The sequence below is a fragment of the Myotis myotis genome, unplaced genomic scaffold, assembly GCF_014108235.1.
Source record: "Myotis myotis isolate mMyoMyo1 unplaced genomic scaffold, mMyoMyo1.p scaffold_m19_p_6, whole genome shotgun sequence".
Classification (NCBI taxonomy): Eukaryota; Metazoa; Chordata; class Mammalia; order Chiroptera; family Vespertilionidae; genus Myotis; species Myotis myotis.
This window is the reverse complement of record NW_023416368.1, coordinates 81887760-81904405: the sequence shown is the minus strand read 5'-3', so window position 1 is coordinate 81904405 and position 16646 is coordinate 81887760. Positions and strand designations below refer to the sequence as shown.

Sequence of the window (16646 nt, the reverse complement as noted above, 5' to 3'; positions counted from 1 at the left end):
TGGGACACACAGCAGAGTGCAGGGTTTAACCTCCACAGAAATGGGAGGAGAACAAAGAGCTCCTGGCTTAAGAATAGCAGCAACACTCCCGCCCCCTGTGTGTGTGTGTGTGTGTGTGTGTGTGTGTGTGTGTGTGTCTTAGCAAACAGGTATATAGACCTGCACCCAATGACCAGGACAACCAACCAGAATCTCTTCAGAAGTTAGTTACTTCCATGTGACAGAAAAGCTCTATCTGAAATCTGGAATCTTATAAGACTTCTTTTCCTAGAGAGAACGCGGGGAGGGTGGTTTCAGAACGCAGGAAAGAAGGTAATGCTGCTTTGCCGGATCTCCTTCCCCGGCAGAAGGGCCAATGGTTTTAGAGCTGATTGTAGGGATTCCCTCCGTGAGCAAGAGAAACAAGACACACCCAGGAAGATCAACATTTTCGGAGAGCCCCCTTAGGCCTCCCCCGAGGAAGGCCTTTGAACATGGAAAACCACAGAAGCCACAAAGAAAAGATCGATCAATTCAACCACGCGAAGATTTTTTAAAGTTCCGCACAGCAAAAACACCTTAAGTAAAACTAAATACTGCCCTAGCCAGTTTGGCTCAGTGGATAGAGTGTCGGCCTGTGGACTGGAGGGTCCCCGGTTTGATTCCAGTCAAGGGCACATGCGCAGGTTGTGGGCTTAATCCCCAGTAGGGGGCGTGCAGGAGGCAGCCAGTCAATGATTCTCTCTCATCATTGATGTTTCTCTCCTTCTCCCTTCCTCTCTGAAATCAATAAAAATATTTAAAAGAAAAAAAAAAACATAAAACTAAATACTAATGATAAACTGAAGGGTCAAATATTGGCAACTCGTCAAAACCAAAGGGCTGACTTTCCTAATATATAAAGAGTGCCAACAAGCCAACATTAAAGGGACCGATGATCCAGTTTTTAAAGGGGGCAGATGATATGAACAGATAGTTCAGGGAAAAGGAAATACAAATGGCTTTTGAATGTATGAAAGAATTTTTTTCAACTTCATTTACAATGAAAGGAAAATTACGATGAAATACCATTTTCTTCCAATTGGTTTAGCAAAATATATGGTGTATACACTAAACATCCACTTTACCATTGTTTATGGTGACAAATAATGGAGAGAGAGAAAGCCCCAAATATTCGCCAAAAAGGGGGCCAGTTAAATAAGTTGTGGTTACATCCGCCTGGTGGGATACTATGCATTAAAAAAGAGGCAGCTATTTGCACGGACAGAGAACATCCTGTCCAATGATGCCTTACCAACCAGATCTGTTCGGTTCCTGAGCTGGGATGGCGTGAGGCAAGGCTGAGTGGAAGTTTGTGCACCGAATCCGGAGAGTGAAGGCTATCGTGTTATCTGAATTATTTTGGTTCCCGAACTCAAGGCAGAAAGGATGCGATTCTTGTCTGTTTTTACATGGGAAATGCTCCCATTTGGGATAAAAACATAGATGTCAATGCACTCTTATGCCAGGGTAATTTAAAGGAATGTGATGTGGTCATTTTGCCTCTGGGAGAGTGTTATGGGTTGAGTTGTGTCCCTTATTCATATTTCACATGCGAACTCCCAGTACCTCAGAATGTGAACCGATTTGGAAACAGGATCCTTGCAGATGTCATTGGTTAAATTAAGAAGAGGCCATGCTGGAGTAGCATGGCCCCAAATCCAGTACGACTGGTGTCCTTTATAAAAAAAAAAAAAAGTGGAAATTTGGACAAAGACACACATGGGGAGATGCCACAGGGAAATGAAGGCCGAGATGAGGGGGTTGCTTATACAAGCCAAGGGATGCTACAGGTTGCCAGTGACAACAGAGCTGGGAGAGGGCACGGGACAGATTCTCCCTCACAGGTTAGAGAGACAACCAGCCCTGCAGACACCCTGATCTTGGACTTCTCGTCTCCAGATTGTGAGGAAATTAATTTCTGTTGTTTAAGGGTGTGGAACTTTGTTACAGCAGCCCCAGCACACTCCCCCAGTGAGGGAGGGGGGGTTGGAGTGGAGGGAGGGAGCTTTTCACGCTATCATTTCACACCTTCTGATTCTTGTGTGTGTGTGTGTGTATTTCTCACTGGAAAAAAAAAATAAAGACAGAGGCTGGAGTTTGTGCCTTTCCTCTGGGATTGGGATAATGTCACTCCTCTTTAGGGAAGGACCAGCCATTGGTTTGGGAAGAACGCCAGTGGGCACTGGGGCTCCGCAGAAAACAGACTTTAGATGGGATGATGGAGGGGAGCGGGGGCGATAGCAAGGTGACAATCTCCCCTACAAGGGAAAGGCAAGAAGTGAGGTTGCCAGATTGGGAAGATTGAACTTCATTTTTGCCAAGTTCAAAGGCAGCTGCAACCTGGCCAACCACAAGAGACAAGCCAGGCTTGCAACATGGCAGCCGGGAAGGGAGAGAGATGGCTGGAGGGTCGTGTGAAGGAGCGTGGCCCTCAGACTCGGAGTGGGCCTTGCCTTTTTTATTTATTTTTATTTTTATTGATTTCAGAGAAGAAGGTAAAGGGAGAGAGAGAGAGAAACATCAATGATGAGAGAGAGCATTGACTGGCTGCCTCCTGCACGCCCCCTACTGGGGATCAAGCCCACAGCCTGGGCATGTGCCCTCGACCGGAATCAAACCCGGGACCCTTCAGTCCGCAGGCCGACGAACCGTCCACTGAGCCAACCCAGCTGGGGCGCCTTTGGTATTCTTACTGTCTCGGTATTACTGGGGTCAGTCCCGCAGCCTGGGGTGAGCTCAGCTGCGGGGAAAGCCAGAGAGGGCCCGTGGATGTGTTGGGCGAGCCTGGGTGGTCGCTGGAGGCAGCACTCACCAGCAGCAATCAGGGGGAGACCATGGGAGGCTCTGAGAGCCCTTCCCCTTGTCGGTGAACCTCCGACAAACCGGGGCTTCCCACGGTCATGAAGACTTGGAGCTTGGGCGCGGGAGAGCAAGGATCATTCTGGAGATGCCCAAACAGAGTTCATCTCAGTCCAGAGGCCCACCCACCCTCCCAGCTTCCTTCCCCTGACCCCATGTGGCTGGAGGCCTGGGAGGGGGCGGGGGTGTCTACCCAGGGGCTCAGTACCTTAGCATCCTGATGTTATCGACGGCGGATACAGTGTGAGGGCCCGAGCTCTCGCTCATGCCATACATCTCGCCTATGGGTATGTCCAGGCTTAGAAAGAACTCAGCGGTCTCTGGGCTGAGGGGCGCGGCCCCACTGATAAAAAGGTGGCAGTGATCAAAGCCCAGGCTGTTCCTGATTCTGTTGAACACGAGTGCCTTCGCCACGTGGTAGCTCATGGGAGTGTCATGTATCCTGTGAACGGTGCCAAGGAGCGCTCTATAGCTGTGGGTCTAAAATGGGCTTCTGGGTTCCAGCTGAGCCCCTCACGCACCACCCTCCCCACCCAACCCTCTGGGCCCTCCACCTACCCCTGCATCCTTTTCGTATTGATCTTTAAGCCAACAGTTCTTGCCCACACAAACACCTTATTCTTCAAGCTTGAGGATTTGGCACAACTTTCCTTTATCTTCGCCTGTATCTTCTCCCAAATTCGGGGCACCCCCAGGAAGGCGGTAGGCTTCACCTCCTGCAGGGTGTTGACCAAGGTGCCCTGCATGGGACAGAGCTGGGTTAGCTGCCCCTGAACCTTCCAGGGACCCCAGATGTCCATCCCTGCCCAGCCACTCAAGTCAGCCCAGGAGAACCTCCTTTTTAAAATTTTTTTAAAAGTTGATTTCAGAGAGGAAGGTAAAGGGAGAGAGAGAGAGAGAGAGAGAGAGAGAGAGAGAGAGAGAGAGAGAGAGAGAGAGAGAGAGAGAGAGAGAAACATCAATGATGAGAGAGAATCATTGATTGGCTGCCTCCTGCACACCACACACTGGGGATTGAGCCCATAACCCAGGCATGTGCCCTTGGCTGGAATCGAACCTGGGACCCTTCAGTCCGCAGGCCGACGAACCGTCCACTGAGCAAAACCAGCTAGGGCAGGAGAACCTTCTTTTGTCTGATTAGACCAGGGTGAGCTCCTGACTCAAGCGAGCCCACCCACTGGCTGGTCAGCAGCCAATCAGATTTTCTCTCTCTAGGGTAGAGAGTAGCAGGCTGGTAAAAATCTGTTGCCCAAGCGTGCAGTGGGATATTATGCAACCATATAAAAGGATGCAACTTTCTCCCCAGACTGATGTATAGATTCAATGCAATCCCTTTCAAAACCCAGACAGGCTCATTCATACAAATTGACAAGCTGAGCTTAAAACTGCTATGGAAGTGTGGAGGATCTGAATAGCCAACCCAATTTTGGAAAAGAACAAAATTGGAAGGATTACTACCTGATTTTGAAATTTATTCTAAAATGGGGTGGTCAACTATCCTGGTTTGCCCAGAACTAAAGGGGTTCCTGGAATGTGGGTTTTTCAGTTAAAAACCTGTGGGGACAAGGTAGTCATCCTATCATCAAGCCATAAAACCAAGTCAGTGTGGTTTTAATGTAAGAATTGACATATAGATCAATGGAACAGCATGGAAAACCCAGAGATGAATCTTTATATTTGTGATCAATTGACATTCAATCAAAGTGCAAAGGCAATTGAATGGTGTAAAGGATATTCATACCCCCCCCCCCAAATTAAAAGCTTTGCTTAGAGCCTTACTTCTCACCAAACAGAAAAGTAAACCCAAAACAGTCACTGACCTGAATGTAAGAGCCAAAACTAAAAGCTTCTAGAACACACAGAAGGAGATCTCTGTGGCCTTGGCATGGGTAGAGATTTATTATATAGGACACCGAAAGCAGAAAAATAAAATAAAAATAAATTGGCCCGGCTGCTGTGGCTCAGGGGTTGAGCATCAACACAGGAACCAAGAGGTCACTGGTTCGATCCCAAGTAGGGGGCATGCAGAAGGCAGCCGATTGATGATTCTCTCTCATCAATGCTTCTATCTTTCTCTCCCTCTCCCTTCCTCTCTCTGTAAAAATCAATAAAAACATATTTTTTTACAAAAGAAATTGGACTTCAGAGTCAAGACAAAAAGACAAGTCACGGACCTGCGAGAAAATATGTTCGAACATATATTTAAGATTAATTTATATCCAGAGTGTCTAAAGAACCCTTTACACTCAACCATGAGAAGACATGCAGCCACATTTAAAAAAATATTTTTTTAGTGAAGAGAGGAAGGGGGAGGGAGAGAGAGAAAAACATCTATGTGAGAGTAGAACATGGGTCAGCTGCCTCCTGCACCCCCCGCCCCACACCGCCCGCTAAAGGGATTGAGCCCCAAACCTGGGCAGGTGCCCTGACTGTGAATCAAACTTTCAGTGCGTGGGACGATGCCCCATCAGTTAAGCCACACCAGCCAGGACCTGGAACCATATTTTTAAATGGGCAAGAGATTTGAGCAGACATTTTTCCAGAGAAGACATATCAATAGCCAATAAGCACATGAAAACTCGTTCACCACCACGAGTCACGAAGGAAATGACAATTGATGTGATGAGCCACCACTTCACATCCACCAGGACGCAGTGACGGTGGTGATGATGCTGAGGACGTGTTAGTGAAAAGGGGCAGAAACCGGAACTCGCTCATGCACTTCCGGCGGGAACACAAAACGGAACAGCCACTTTGGGAAAGTCTGGCGGTTCCTGAAACCGTGAGAGAACCTTTCTCGCCCATCAGGTTGATCATGTTAAAGTTTCTGACGATATTGCGGAGTTGATGCGAATGTGGGAGGATGGGAACGTCTCGGGTCCTGGAGGTGAGCGTATGTATATGCATTCTGCATTCAGCCAAAAAACCAAAGTATTTATCGAGTGGCTACTACAACTCCGACACTGAGCTTGGGGGATGTGAGAGGGGCCAGGGAGAACTGTAAGCAGAGAACGAAATGACAAGGAGTCAGCAGCCACACAAACCAAAGAAGAATAAACCTTTCGGGAGGAATTACAAAGGCCTAAGGCAGCCTGTTTGATACAGTGTGGAAGGGAGAAGCGCGGCACCCCGAAGACATTCCCTCCTAACCCCTGAGCCTGTGAATAGGTTCTCTTTCACAGCAAACAGGACTTTGCAGATGTAACTTAAGGGTCTTGAGATGAGTTTGGTTTTCGGAGCTTTGGGGAGCTGGGAATGCTGACATAAACAAAAGCAAAAGCACACAGCCACACATGGGTGCCCCGAATGGGGTTAAGATAAAACAACAAGAATATGACCAACTGTTTCCCATGCTGCTAGATGAAGCATAAGATGAGGACAGAGAAGGAACCCCAGGAACTGGGGCTTAATGGAACCATCCACTCGCCCCAGCTGCCCTCCGCCTTACCTTGAGAGCGTCTGGTTGAGCAAAGTAGGTGCAACCCCCGACCTTCATGGGCAGCCAGATATCCATCATCAGAGCCGCAATGTGGCTGAGGGGAAGGTAACTAACTACCACCTCCTGCTTCTCTGAGGCGCAAGTCAACTTTAAGTCCTTTGCCACCGTCCCGGCCAACCACGTGATCTGGAACACAAGTGGGGCTTACAATCCAGGCGGCCTTGTCCTGGCTGAAGGGCCACTTCAATGCAGTTCTTTTATAAATAAACTAGAGGCCTGGTGCACAAAACTTTGTGCACTCGGGGGAGAGGGGGGTCCTTCAGCCTGGCCTGTGCCCTCTCGCAGCCTGGGACCCCTTGGGAGATAACGACCCGCTGGCTTAGGCCTGCTCCCGGGTGGCAGAGGGCAGGCCCAATCCCTAGGTGCAGCCCCTGGTCGGGCTCAGAGCAGGGCCGATTGGGGGGTTGGGGCACCACCCCCTGTCACGCACAGAGCAGGGCCAATCAAGGGGTTGGGGTGCTGCCCCCTGTCACGCACAGAGCAGGGCCCATCAGGGGGGTTGGGGCTCCATACCCTGTCACGCACAGAGCAGGGCCAATCAGGGGGTTGGGGCGCTGCCTCCTGTCACTCACAGAGCAGGATCAATCAAGGGGTGGGGCGCTGCCCCCTGTCATGCACAGAGCAGGGCCCATCAGGGGGTTAGGAGCTCCCCCCTGTCACTCACAGAGTAGGGCCAATAGGGGAGTTGGGGCACCGCCCCCTGTCACAGACAGAGCAGGGCCAATCAGGGGGTTGGGGCACCGCCACTGTCACACTCAGGGCAGGGCCGATGGGGAGGTTATGGCTCTACCCCATCACCCACAGAGCAGGGCCCGTGGGGGGGTGGGGGGGGGTTGGGGCACCGCACTCTGTCACACACAGAGCAGGGCCGATCAGGGGGTTGGGGCACTGCCACTGTCACACTCAGGGCAGGGCCAATGGGGAGGTTATGGCTCTACCCTGTCACACACAGAACAGGGCCCGTGGGGGGGGGGGGGCGCGTTGGGGTGCCACACCCTGTCACACACAGAGCAGGGCTGATCAGGGGGTTGGGGCGCCGCACCCTGTCACACACAGAGCTGCAGGGCGATCAGGGGATTGGGGAGTTCCCCCGTATCAGGCACAGAGCAGGGCTGATCACGGGGTTGAGACGCCTTCCCCTATCACGAACAGAGCAGGGCGGATGGGGAGGTTGTGGCCCCACCCCCTGTCACACACAGAGCCGCAGGGCGATCAGGGGGTTTGGGCGCTGCCCCCTGTCACGCTGATCCCGGTGCTGGGAGGCCTCTCGGCTCCGCTGATCCTGGTGCTGGGAGGCATATTACCCTTTTACTATATAGGATAGAGGCCTGGTGCATGGGTGGGGCTGGCTGGTTTGCCCTGAAGGGTGTCCTGGATCAGGGTTGGGGTCCCCACTGGGGTGCCTGGCCAGCCTGGGTGAGGGGCTGAGGGCTGTTTTCAGGCTGGCGGGTGACTGAAGCTCCCAACTGCTCCTTTTTTTCTTTTTTTTCTTTTATTCTGGGCCAGCTTTGGCTCTGACTCCAGCTCTGAGGCCTCTGCTGCTGAAAGCAGGTATCAGGTTTGTTTGGGTTCTATAATCGAAACACTGTATCAACTCCAGCTCTGAGATCCCGGCTGGCTGAAAGCAGGTTTCTGGGGTTTTGTTTAGCTTCTATATTTGTAACAATGTTTCAAACTGCAAGCTCAGAGGCCAGCAAGGCAGGCAGGGAACGTTGGAGTCCTCCGTCACTGAAGCAAGCAAGCCTCATGTTAGCTTCAAGCTGCCTGGCTGCCGGCCGCCATCTTGGCTGGCAGTTAATTTGCATATCGCCCCGATTAGCCACTGGGAAGGGTAGTGGATGTACGGCTAATTACCATGTTTCTCTTTTATTAGATAGGATAAATAAATAAATAAATAAATAAATAAAATAAAGTTGATTTTAGAGAGGAAGAGCACAGAGTTGTCTCCTGTCCAGTATAAAATTCTGGAGCCAACACTGTCTGACAAAGAGACCACCCATAATCCCCTCCCATAATCACCTAACCGTTAGCATATTCATGTTTTTCTTTCTCCAATGCATACCTTGATGCAAAGTTTTAGCGTACCTATCATTTTGCAATCTGTATTCCTCACGGATGTCATAAAACACTGGTGAGCAGTTTACTTCATTAATCCTGCCACATGGCCTCTGCACTGATCCTCCAACTCATCAGGCAGAGCCCAGCCTCAGGGCCTTTGCACTGGCAGTTCCCTCTGCCTGGACTGCTGTTCCCCCAGCTTTCCCCATGACTGACGCCTTCTCACCTGTCAAGTTTCCCACTAAATGCTGTCGACGAAGAGAGGCTGTCTCACACCACCCAAACTGGAGTCTTCAATGTCTAATTCTCTAGGCATGGTTTTATTTTATTTACAGTTTTTTTCTTTATTGCCATCCCTACACTACCACCCCCACCCCTCTCCTTTGGCAACCATCAGCTTGTTCTCTGTATCTATGGGTTTGTTTCTGTTTTGTTTGTTCACTTATTTTGTTTTTTAGATTCCACAGAAAAGTGAAATTATATGGTATTTGTCTTTGTCTGACTTCACTAAGCATAATACCCTCTAGGTTCATCTATGTTTTCACAAATGGCAAGATTTCATTCTTTTTTTATGGCTGAGTAATATTCCATTACATAAATAAATAAGTATACCACATCTTCTGATCCAATTTTCTATTGATGGACTCTGAGGTTGCTTCCATATCCTAGCTATCCTATCTAATAATAGACAATGGTAATTAACCGTACCTCCAACATGCTTCCCATTGGCTAATCAGGGCGATATGCAAATTAACTGCCAACCAAGATGGTGGTCGGCAGCCAGGCAGCTGAAGTGAACAGGAGGCTTGCTTGCTCCAGTGATGGAGGAAGCCAAGATTCCCTGCCTGCCCTGCCGCTGCCCAGCTCTGAGCTGCACTCTAAGCAACTATATTCCAATTATAGAAACTAAACAATCCCCAGAAACCTGCTTTCAGCCAGCCGGGCCTCAGAGCTGGAGTTGCAACAGTGTTTCAATTATAGAAGCTAAACAAAGCCCAGATACTTGCTTTCAGCAGCCGAGGTCTCAGAGCTGGAGCCGAGCCTCAGAGCTAAAGCCGGCTCTCAGCTCTAGTGACAGCCATAGAAGGTAAGTAAATCCCAGAATAAAAAAAAAAAGAAAAAAGAAAAAAAGGAGAGGTTGGGAGCTTCAGTCACCGCCAGCCTGAAAACAGCCCTCAACCCCTCACCCAGACTGGCCAGGCACCCCAGTGGGGACCCCCACCCTGAAGGGTGTGTGACCAGCTGCAAACAGCCATCATCCCCTCACCCAGGCTGGCCAGGCACCCAAGCGGGACCCCCACCCTGATCCGGGACACCCTTCAGGGCAAACCAGCCGGCCCCCACCGGTGCACCAGGCCTCTATCCTATATAGTAACAGGGTAATATGCAAACTGACCCTAACAGCAGAAGGACTGGGAATGACTGGTCACTATGACACACACTGACCACCAGGGGGCAGACACTCAGTGCAGGAACTGCCCTCTGGTGGTCAGGGCGCTCTCACATGGGAGGAGATCTGCTCAGCCACAAGCCAGGCTGATGGCTGCCAGTACAGCGGTGGTGGTGGGAGCCTCTCCTGCCTCCTCAGCAGCACTAAGGATGTCCGACTGCAGTTTAGGCCTGCTCCCCGCTGGCAAGTGGACATGCCCTGAGGGCTGCTGGGCTGCCAGAGGGATGTCTGATTGCCATCTTAGGCCCAATCCCCCGGGAAGCGGGCCTAAGCCAGCAGGTGGTCATCCCCCAAGGGGTCCCAGACTACGAAAGGGCACAGGCCGGGCTGAAGGACTCCCCCTCCCCCCGAGTGCACAAATTTTTGTGCAAGGGGCCTCTAGTTGTAAATAATGCTGCAAAAACATAGGGGTGCATCTGTCTTTTTAAATTAAGTGTTTTGGATTCTTTGGATAAATACCCAGAAGTGGGATTGCTGGGTCAGATTACAGTTCTATTTTTTTAAAACCTCACCTGAGGATGGGTTTATTGATTTTTTTAGAGAGAGAGGAAGGAGAGAGAGAGAAATATCCATGTGAGAGAGAAACATCGATCGGCTGCCTCCCATACAAGCCCTAACAGGGATCAAACCTGCAACCTAGGTACATGCCCTGACTGGGAATCAAACCCGCAACGTTTTTTGGTATATGGGGCGATGCTCCAACCTACTGAAACAGCTGGCCAGGGCTGGTAGTTCTATTTTTATTTTTTGAGGAACATCCATACTATATTCCATAGTGACTGCACCAATATACAATCCCACACCAGTGCACAAGGGTTCCCTTTTCTTCACATCCTCGCCAACACTAGTTTGCTGATATTTTTATGCTAGCCATTCTGGTGATGATCTTGAAGATAACAATGGCTAGGACTGACATGGCTCGCTGTGTACCAGGCATTGTTCTAAGCACCTTATTTATGTGGTAAGTTAAAGGCAGCGGCAAACTCCCTGCCACCCTCCCCTTCAAAGCTGAAGTCTGTTTTCCTCTCCTTCCCCAGGACTGGTCCGCTGACTGGCTGGCCCACAGAATGGAGCAGAACGACACTGTAACTTCTGGTGCTGAGCCGCCATAGACTGCAGCTTCTGCCTTGGGATAAGCCGAGGGAATATTTGCTCCGAGGAGAGCCCGTCACCACGGTAAGCAGTTCAACCACCTGGAGCCACCGTGCCGTGAGGTTGCCCAAGCCGCAAGAGACGGGTGAGTGAATTCCTTCCTGGACTTTCCTGCTTTTCTGAATACAGCGGAGTGGCCCCAGCTGACACTACTTGGGGCACAAGAAACAGCCTGCTGGGCCCTGCCAAGTTCCATTCCCAGATGTAACACACTTTTGGTCGCTACATTTTTTACGTCGCTAAGTTCTAGAATGGCCAATAGCTAACTGGCAGAGATTATGGAATAATTTTATCTTCATGGCAACTCTAAGAGTAGAAACCATTCTTACCTGTGTTTTACAGATGGGAAAACTAAACTCAAGAGGAGTTAAAGAACAGGTCACACAGCTAGCCGGTGGGAGAGCCAGGATTCAACCCCAGGCAGCCTCGCGCCAGGGTTTATACTTGTCACCCCGATGCTAGGAAAACATTTCACCAGATAGAAAGTCACAAGGAGCCAGGTTCAGGTGGGAGTTTAATCAGATGCCATTCATTCGTTCATTCCACAAAAATGGATGAGTCCTCCTATGTGCCAGAAACTAGAGACACAGACAACCTCTGCCCCCGGGAGCTGATGTTCACGATAAACAAGTGACTAGATAATACGACAGTAGAAGAAAAACAGCAGCCAGAGGAAGATGAGGGATCAATGGGATGGTTTGTTGTTTGCTATTTTAAACATGGAAATCAGGGAGGGCTTCCCCGAGGAGGTGATGTTTGAGCAGGACCAGAAGAAGGTAAAGGAGCAAGTCATGTCGCTTTCTGATGTGCAGAAGGAACAGCAAAGGCCAGTGTGCTGGTAACTATTAAGCTAGGTTGGAGGAAAAAGCTCTCATAAGGTAGAAAAGCTTCATTTAAAAATGAAGCAATCTGCCCGGCCAGCGTGGCTCAGGGGTTGAGCGTCAGCCTATGAAACAGGTCATGGTTCGATTCCCGGTGGGAGCACATGCTGGGGTTGTGGGCTCTATCCCCAGTGTGGCGCATGCAAGAGGCAGCCGATCAATGATTCTCTCTCAACATTGATGGTTCTGAAGTCAATAAAAATCTAAAAATACGTATTTTTTAAAAGCTAGCAATCTGCCCCGGCCAGTGAGCTCAGTGGTTAGAGTGTTGGCCTGCACACCGAAGAGTTGTGGGTCCAATTCCCAGTCAAGAGCTTGTACCTGGGTTGCAGGTTCAATCCCAGGCCCCGGTAAGGGCGCATGTGGGAAGCAACCAATCAATGTGTCTGTCTCACATGGTTGTTCATCTCTCTCTCCCTCCCTCCTCCCTTTCACTCTCTCTCCAAAAAAAAAAAAAAAAAAAAAAATCAATGGAAAAAATATCCTCCAGGGATGATTAACAAATGAATCAATCAACCAATTAAAACTTGCAATCTTTCTGACTCAAAGAGGGAACCACCATGGCCAGTTGGGTGCATGTCCTGCCAGACATTTTTCTGCTTTTAAAATGTACACAGGAGAGCATATTGTTTGCTGCCTTTTTAGTTTTTAACCAAAAAAAAAAAAAAAATCACTTGTGTTCTGTGTACTTTGTGCAAATGCCTTTTACATGCTTACATTGCATCTTTGGACATCTTCGCACGCTAGCCACATAGGTCTACAGTGTAGTTAAAAATGCAGACTGTGGAGCCAAATCCTAGCTGCACCGTGTTGCATGCTGTGTGACCTGAGCCAAGTAACTTAACCTCTCTGGGCTTCAGTTTCTCCCCTGTTAAAATAGCTTCCACCTGATAGAATCAGTAGAATTGCTGCGAGGATTTACTAAAGCTCTTGGAACAGTGCCTGGCAGGCAGTGATCGTGCAACGTTCTTTTTTTCTAGTAGTTTTATTGAGGTATAAGTGACATACAATGCACACATTTAAAGTGTACATCTGACACAAATTGACACATGTCCACACCTGTGGAGCCATCACCATCATCAAGATATGAACGTCTTCATCGCCCCCTGACTTTCCACTTGTTTCTTTGTGATGCCTTCCTCTGGCCCCCTCAGGCAACCGCCGATCCGCTTTTAATCCCTAAGGATAAGTTCGCATTTTCCAGGGTTTTGTGTAAATTGCAGCCCTTAGCATGTATTCCTCTTCGTTTCATACCAGCCATCTAAATTATCAGTCTTGGACTCCATCCAGACATACATAAGTGTTCCCCAAAACACACAGCCTTTCTTGAGTAACCAAAGCCTCAATTTCTGCCCCGGCCGGTGTGGTTCAGTTGGTTGAGCATCATTCCGTTCCATGCACCAAAGGTCACAGGTTCAATTCCTGGTCAGGGCACATGCCCAGGCTTCAGGTTTGATCCCCAATAGGGTGTTATGGGAGATAATCTCTCTCTCTCTCTCGCTCTCTCTCTCTCTCTCCCTCCCCCATCCCTCCTTCTCTCTCAAAATAAAAATCAATTTTTAAAAATGCCCTCAATTCTGCTTTACTCAGAAAGACAGGACACATTCACTGCTCTTTCAAGTATTTATCAAACACGGTTCTAAGCTCTTTGCAAATATTAACTCATATCATCTTCAGAACAACCCACGAGGCGGGGATAGTATATCACACCCATTTTACAGATGAGGAAGCGAGGCTGGGAGATGCTACAGGTCTTGCCTGAGATCCCAGGGTCGGGCTTGGACCTAGGTCTGCTCCAAAGTCCTTGACCTCAACCCCCGCGCGGTGCTGCCCCCTCCTAAGTGTCCGCATGACTCTCTACACGCCACAGGTCAAGGGCTGTGTGTCAGGCCCCTACACGCAGCCCCGCGGGCCAAGGACAAAACATCCTGAAGGCCACCACCCGGAGTGAAGGGATTCTGGCTGCTACCAAGCCGGCCACGCGGCGGGCGGGCACTTACGTTGTCGTGGCTCAGCATCACGCCCTTGGGGTTGCCCATGGTCCCGGAGGTGTAGATGAGCACGGCGCACTGGTTGACCTTCTGGCTCGCAATGATGTGGTCCAGCTGCGGGTCGGGGACGGTATTGCCAAGTTCCATGAAATCGTCCCACTGTGGGGAGAGAAGACAGGCAGAGGGTGGGGCCTCGGGAGGCCTTTCCCTTCCCCGGGCAGACCTTGTCCCGTCAGCTTCTCCTAAAGCAGCGGTTCTCAACCTTCCGAATGCCGCGACCCTTGAATACAGTTCCTCATGTTGTGGTGACCCCCAGCCATAAAATTGTTTTCGTGGCTCCTTCATAACTGTAATGTTGCTACTGTTATGAATCATAATGTAAATATCTGATTTGCAGGATGTATTTTCATTGTTACAAATGGAACATAATGAAAGCATAGTGATTCATCACAAACACAATATGGAATTATATATGTGTTTTCCGATGGTCTTAGGCGACCCCTGTGAAAGGGTCGTTCGACCCCCAAAGGGGTCGCGACCCCCAGGTTGAGAACCGCTGTCCTAAAGCATGATTTCTGGCCGGAGGAAAGTGTAGGTAGAAGCGTCAGTCCCGGTTCCCCTTATAACAGCTGTCGCTACCGCGGAGGGGCTGCTGGTGGAGAGCCGGGCCGCTGCTCTAAGCCCTGCGATGCGCAGCTGTTTGCTGCGGTTCCTGCACTCCGGGGCAGGCCCCGTAAGCGCCCTGTGCCTCAGTCTCCGCATTTGTAAGACGGGGATGATACCGGAACCCAACTTCTCGGGTTGTTCTGGGCATATACATGAGTCAATATATGTCAAATGCTCGACAGTGGAGTTCAGTATCATTGGAGCTCTGCCTTCCCCGATTCCACTCTCATCCCACATTTCTCAGTGACCAGCTCGTGGGGCCGACTCCACCCCCAGTTCCAGAGGTCAACGCTGATTGGTTTAAGGCAGAGGGTTCCGGCTGTGTGGGCCCCAGTGATTGGATCAGGTCTGGGCATGTGACCTCGAATGGTCCAACCACAGTGAAAGTCGGGGCTTTGCTGGAAGTGCTCTCGGGACAAGAATGAGTCAAAATGTAGCCCGGGAGCTGCTGGACCGTCTTAGGACCATGGAGTCAAGAAACCAAGCGGGCAAATTGGAGCTTGGTCCACATTCAAGCCCCTGGTTCTAGCCATGCCTGAAATCCACACCCCGAGTTGTAGTTCCATGAGTCATCAAATTATCTTTTTAATACCCTTCATGCCAAAAATGAAATAAAATTAAATTTAAAAAGGCCCTCAGTCTGGCCAGCGTGGCTCAGCGGTTGAGCATCGACCTATGAACCAGGAGGTCATGGTTCTATTCCAGTTGGGGCACATGCCCAGATTGTGGGCTCGATCCCCAGTGTGGGGTGTCCAGGAGGCAGCTGATCAGTGATTCTCTCTCATCATTGATGTTTCTCTCTCCCTCTCCCTCCCTCTCTTAAATCAATAAAAGTATATATATATATTTTTTTAAAAGCCCCCCAAGGGCCCGCCCATTTCCCTCTGGAGCCTGGCCCTCTCTCCTGCTCACCCCCCACTTCCTCGGCCGTCCCCTGGGGGCCCCTCCCTGTGCGCTGGGCCCCCCCACACTCACAGAGTACAGGTTGCTTTTATTGCTCTCCTTCACTGGCATCTTGTACTGGACGATCGCTTTTAGGGTCCCCAGCTTGTTGGCTGGAATCTGAAAGAAAGTGCACGCGGGCCTTGCGGCAACCCAGCCCTGGGAAAAGCAGAAGCCGATGGGTGTCCTAAGCTCCCTCCCGCGGCAACCCCAGCCTCTCTCTCGCCCCCCTTTTGTTTTCTGTGGAGCATCCTCCTTGTCTTGACTGATGTTAGGCCTGGTTGTGGGTTCTTTGTGGCCGGTGTCAGTAGCTTCCAGCCGTCAAAGCTGCATGAAGACAGCGGCCTCCCCCAGGCAGCCTCAGGCCGAACGCTGTGCTCTGCCCGCGGGCACTTCGCAGCCAGGATTCAGTGAACATTCTTTTTTTTTTTTAATATATTTTATTGATTTTTCACAGAGAGGAAGGGAGAGAGATAGAAAGTTAGAAACATCGATGAGAGAGAAACATCGATCAGCTGCCTCCTGCACATCTCCCCACTGGGGATGTGCCCGCAACCCAGGTGCATGCCCTTGACCGGAATCGAACCTGGGACCTTTCAGTCCGCAGGCCGACGCTCTATCCACTGAGCCAAACCGGTTTCGGCGTCAGTGAACATTCTTGTTGGAGTCAGGCCACAAAAGTCCTCCGTAGAGGGAGCTGGGCCCTGCACAGGTGCAGAACCCTGTAGCTCTACCAGCGCTGTAAGGGTCGGTGACCAGCCTGGGGGATGCCTGCTCAGGCAGAGCAATCCAGGGCGAGTCGCTCCCAGCATTCGTTATGTCATCAGAACGAGAGCCGCTGCGCTGGTACGGATTGGAGAGAAAAGGTGACGGGAGTGCTTAGACCAGCCAGACAAGACTTCCAGAAAGATAGGGAACAGACCGCCAAAACGCCTGGAGCAGGCAGCAGTCTGCGAGGTTTGAGGAAGAAAGAGTTGGGGCAGGCTGGCCTGCGGATGGGAGGGACAAGGATATGGGAGGAGGCAGGAGAGGATGGGGAGGGCCAGGTAGGCCCCCGTGGAGGCAGTGGCGAGGAGTTTGGGGTGTATCTAAAGGAGGCAGGCGGCACTGGAGAGCGGGAGGAGGGT

The 16646-nt window shown here is 50.5% G+C and overlaps 1 protein-coding gene across 1 annotated transcript in view; it reads right to left on the bottom strand.

Annotated features, from left to right (window-relative positions):
* The window catches only part of ACSBG2 (acyl-CoA synthetase bubblegum family member 2), a 31036-nt gene that overhangs the window by 3455 nt on the left and 10935 nt on the right, over positions 1-16646 (bottom strand). The window contains exons 5-9 of the mRNA XM_036315210.1: positions 15553-15639; positions 13921-14070; positions 6329-6505; positions 3439-3620; positions 3089-3322 (exon numbers count right to left, since the gene is read on the bottom strand). Coding sequence (XP_036171103.1) covers positions 3089-3322; positions 3439-3620; positions 6329-6505; positions 13921-14070; positions 15553-15639 — 830 coding nt within the window. The remainder of the gene's footprint in view (positions 1-3088; positions 3323-3438; positions 3621-6328; positions 6506-13920; positions 14071-15552; positions 15640-16646) is intronic.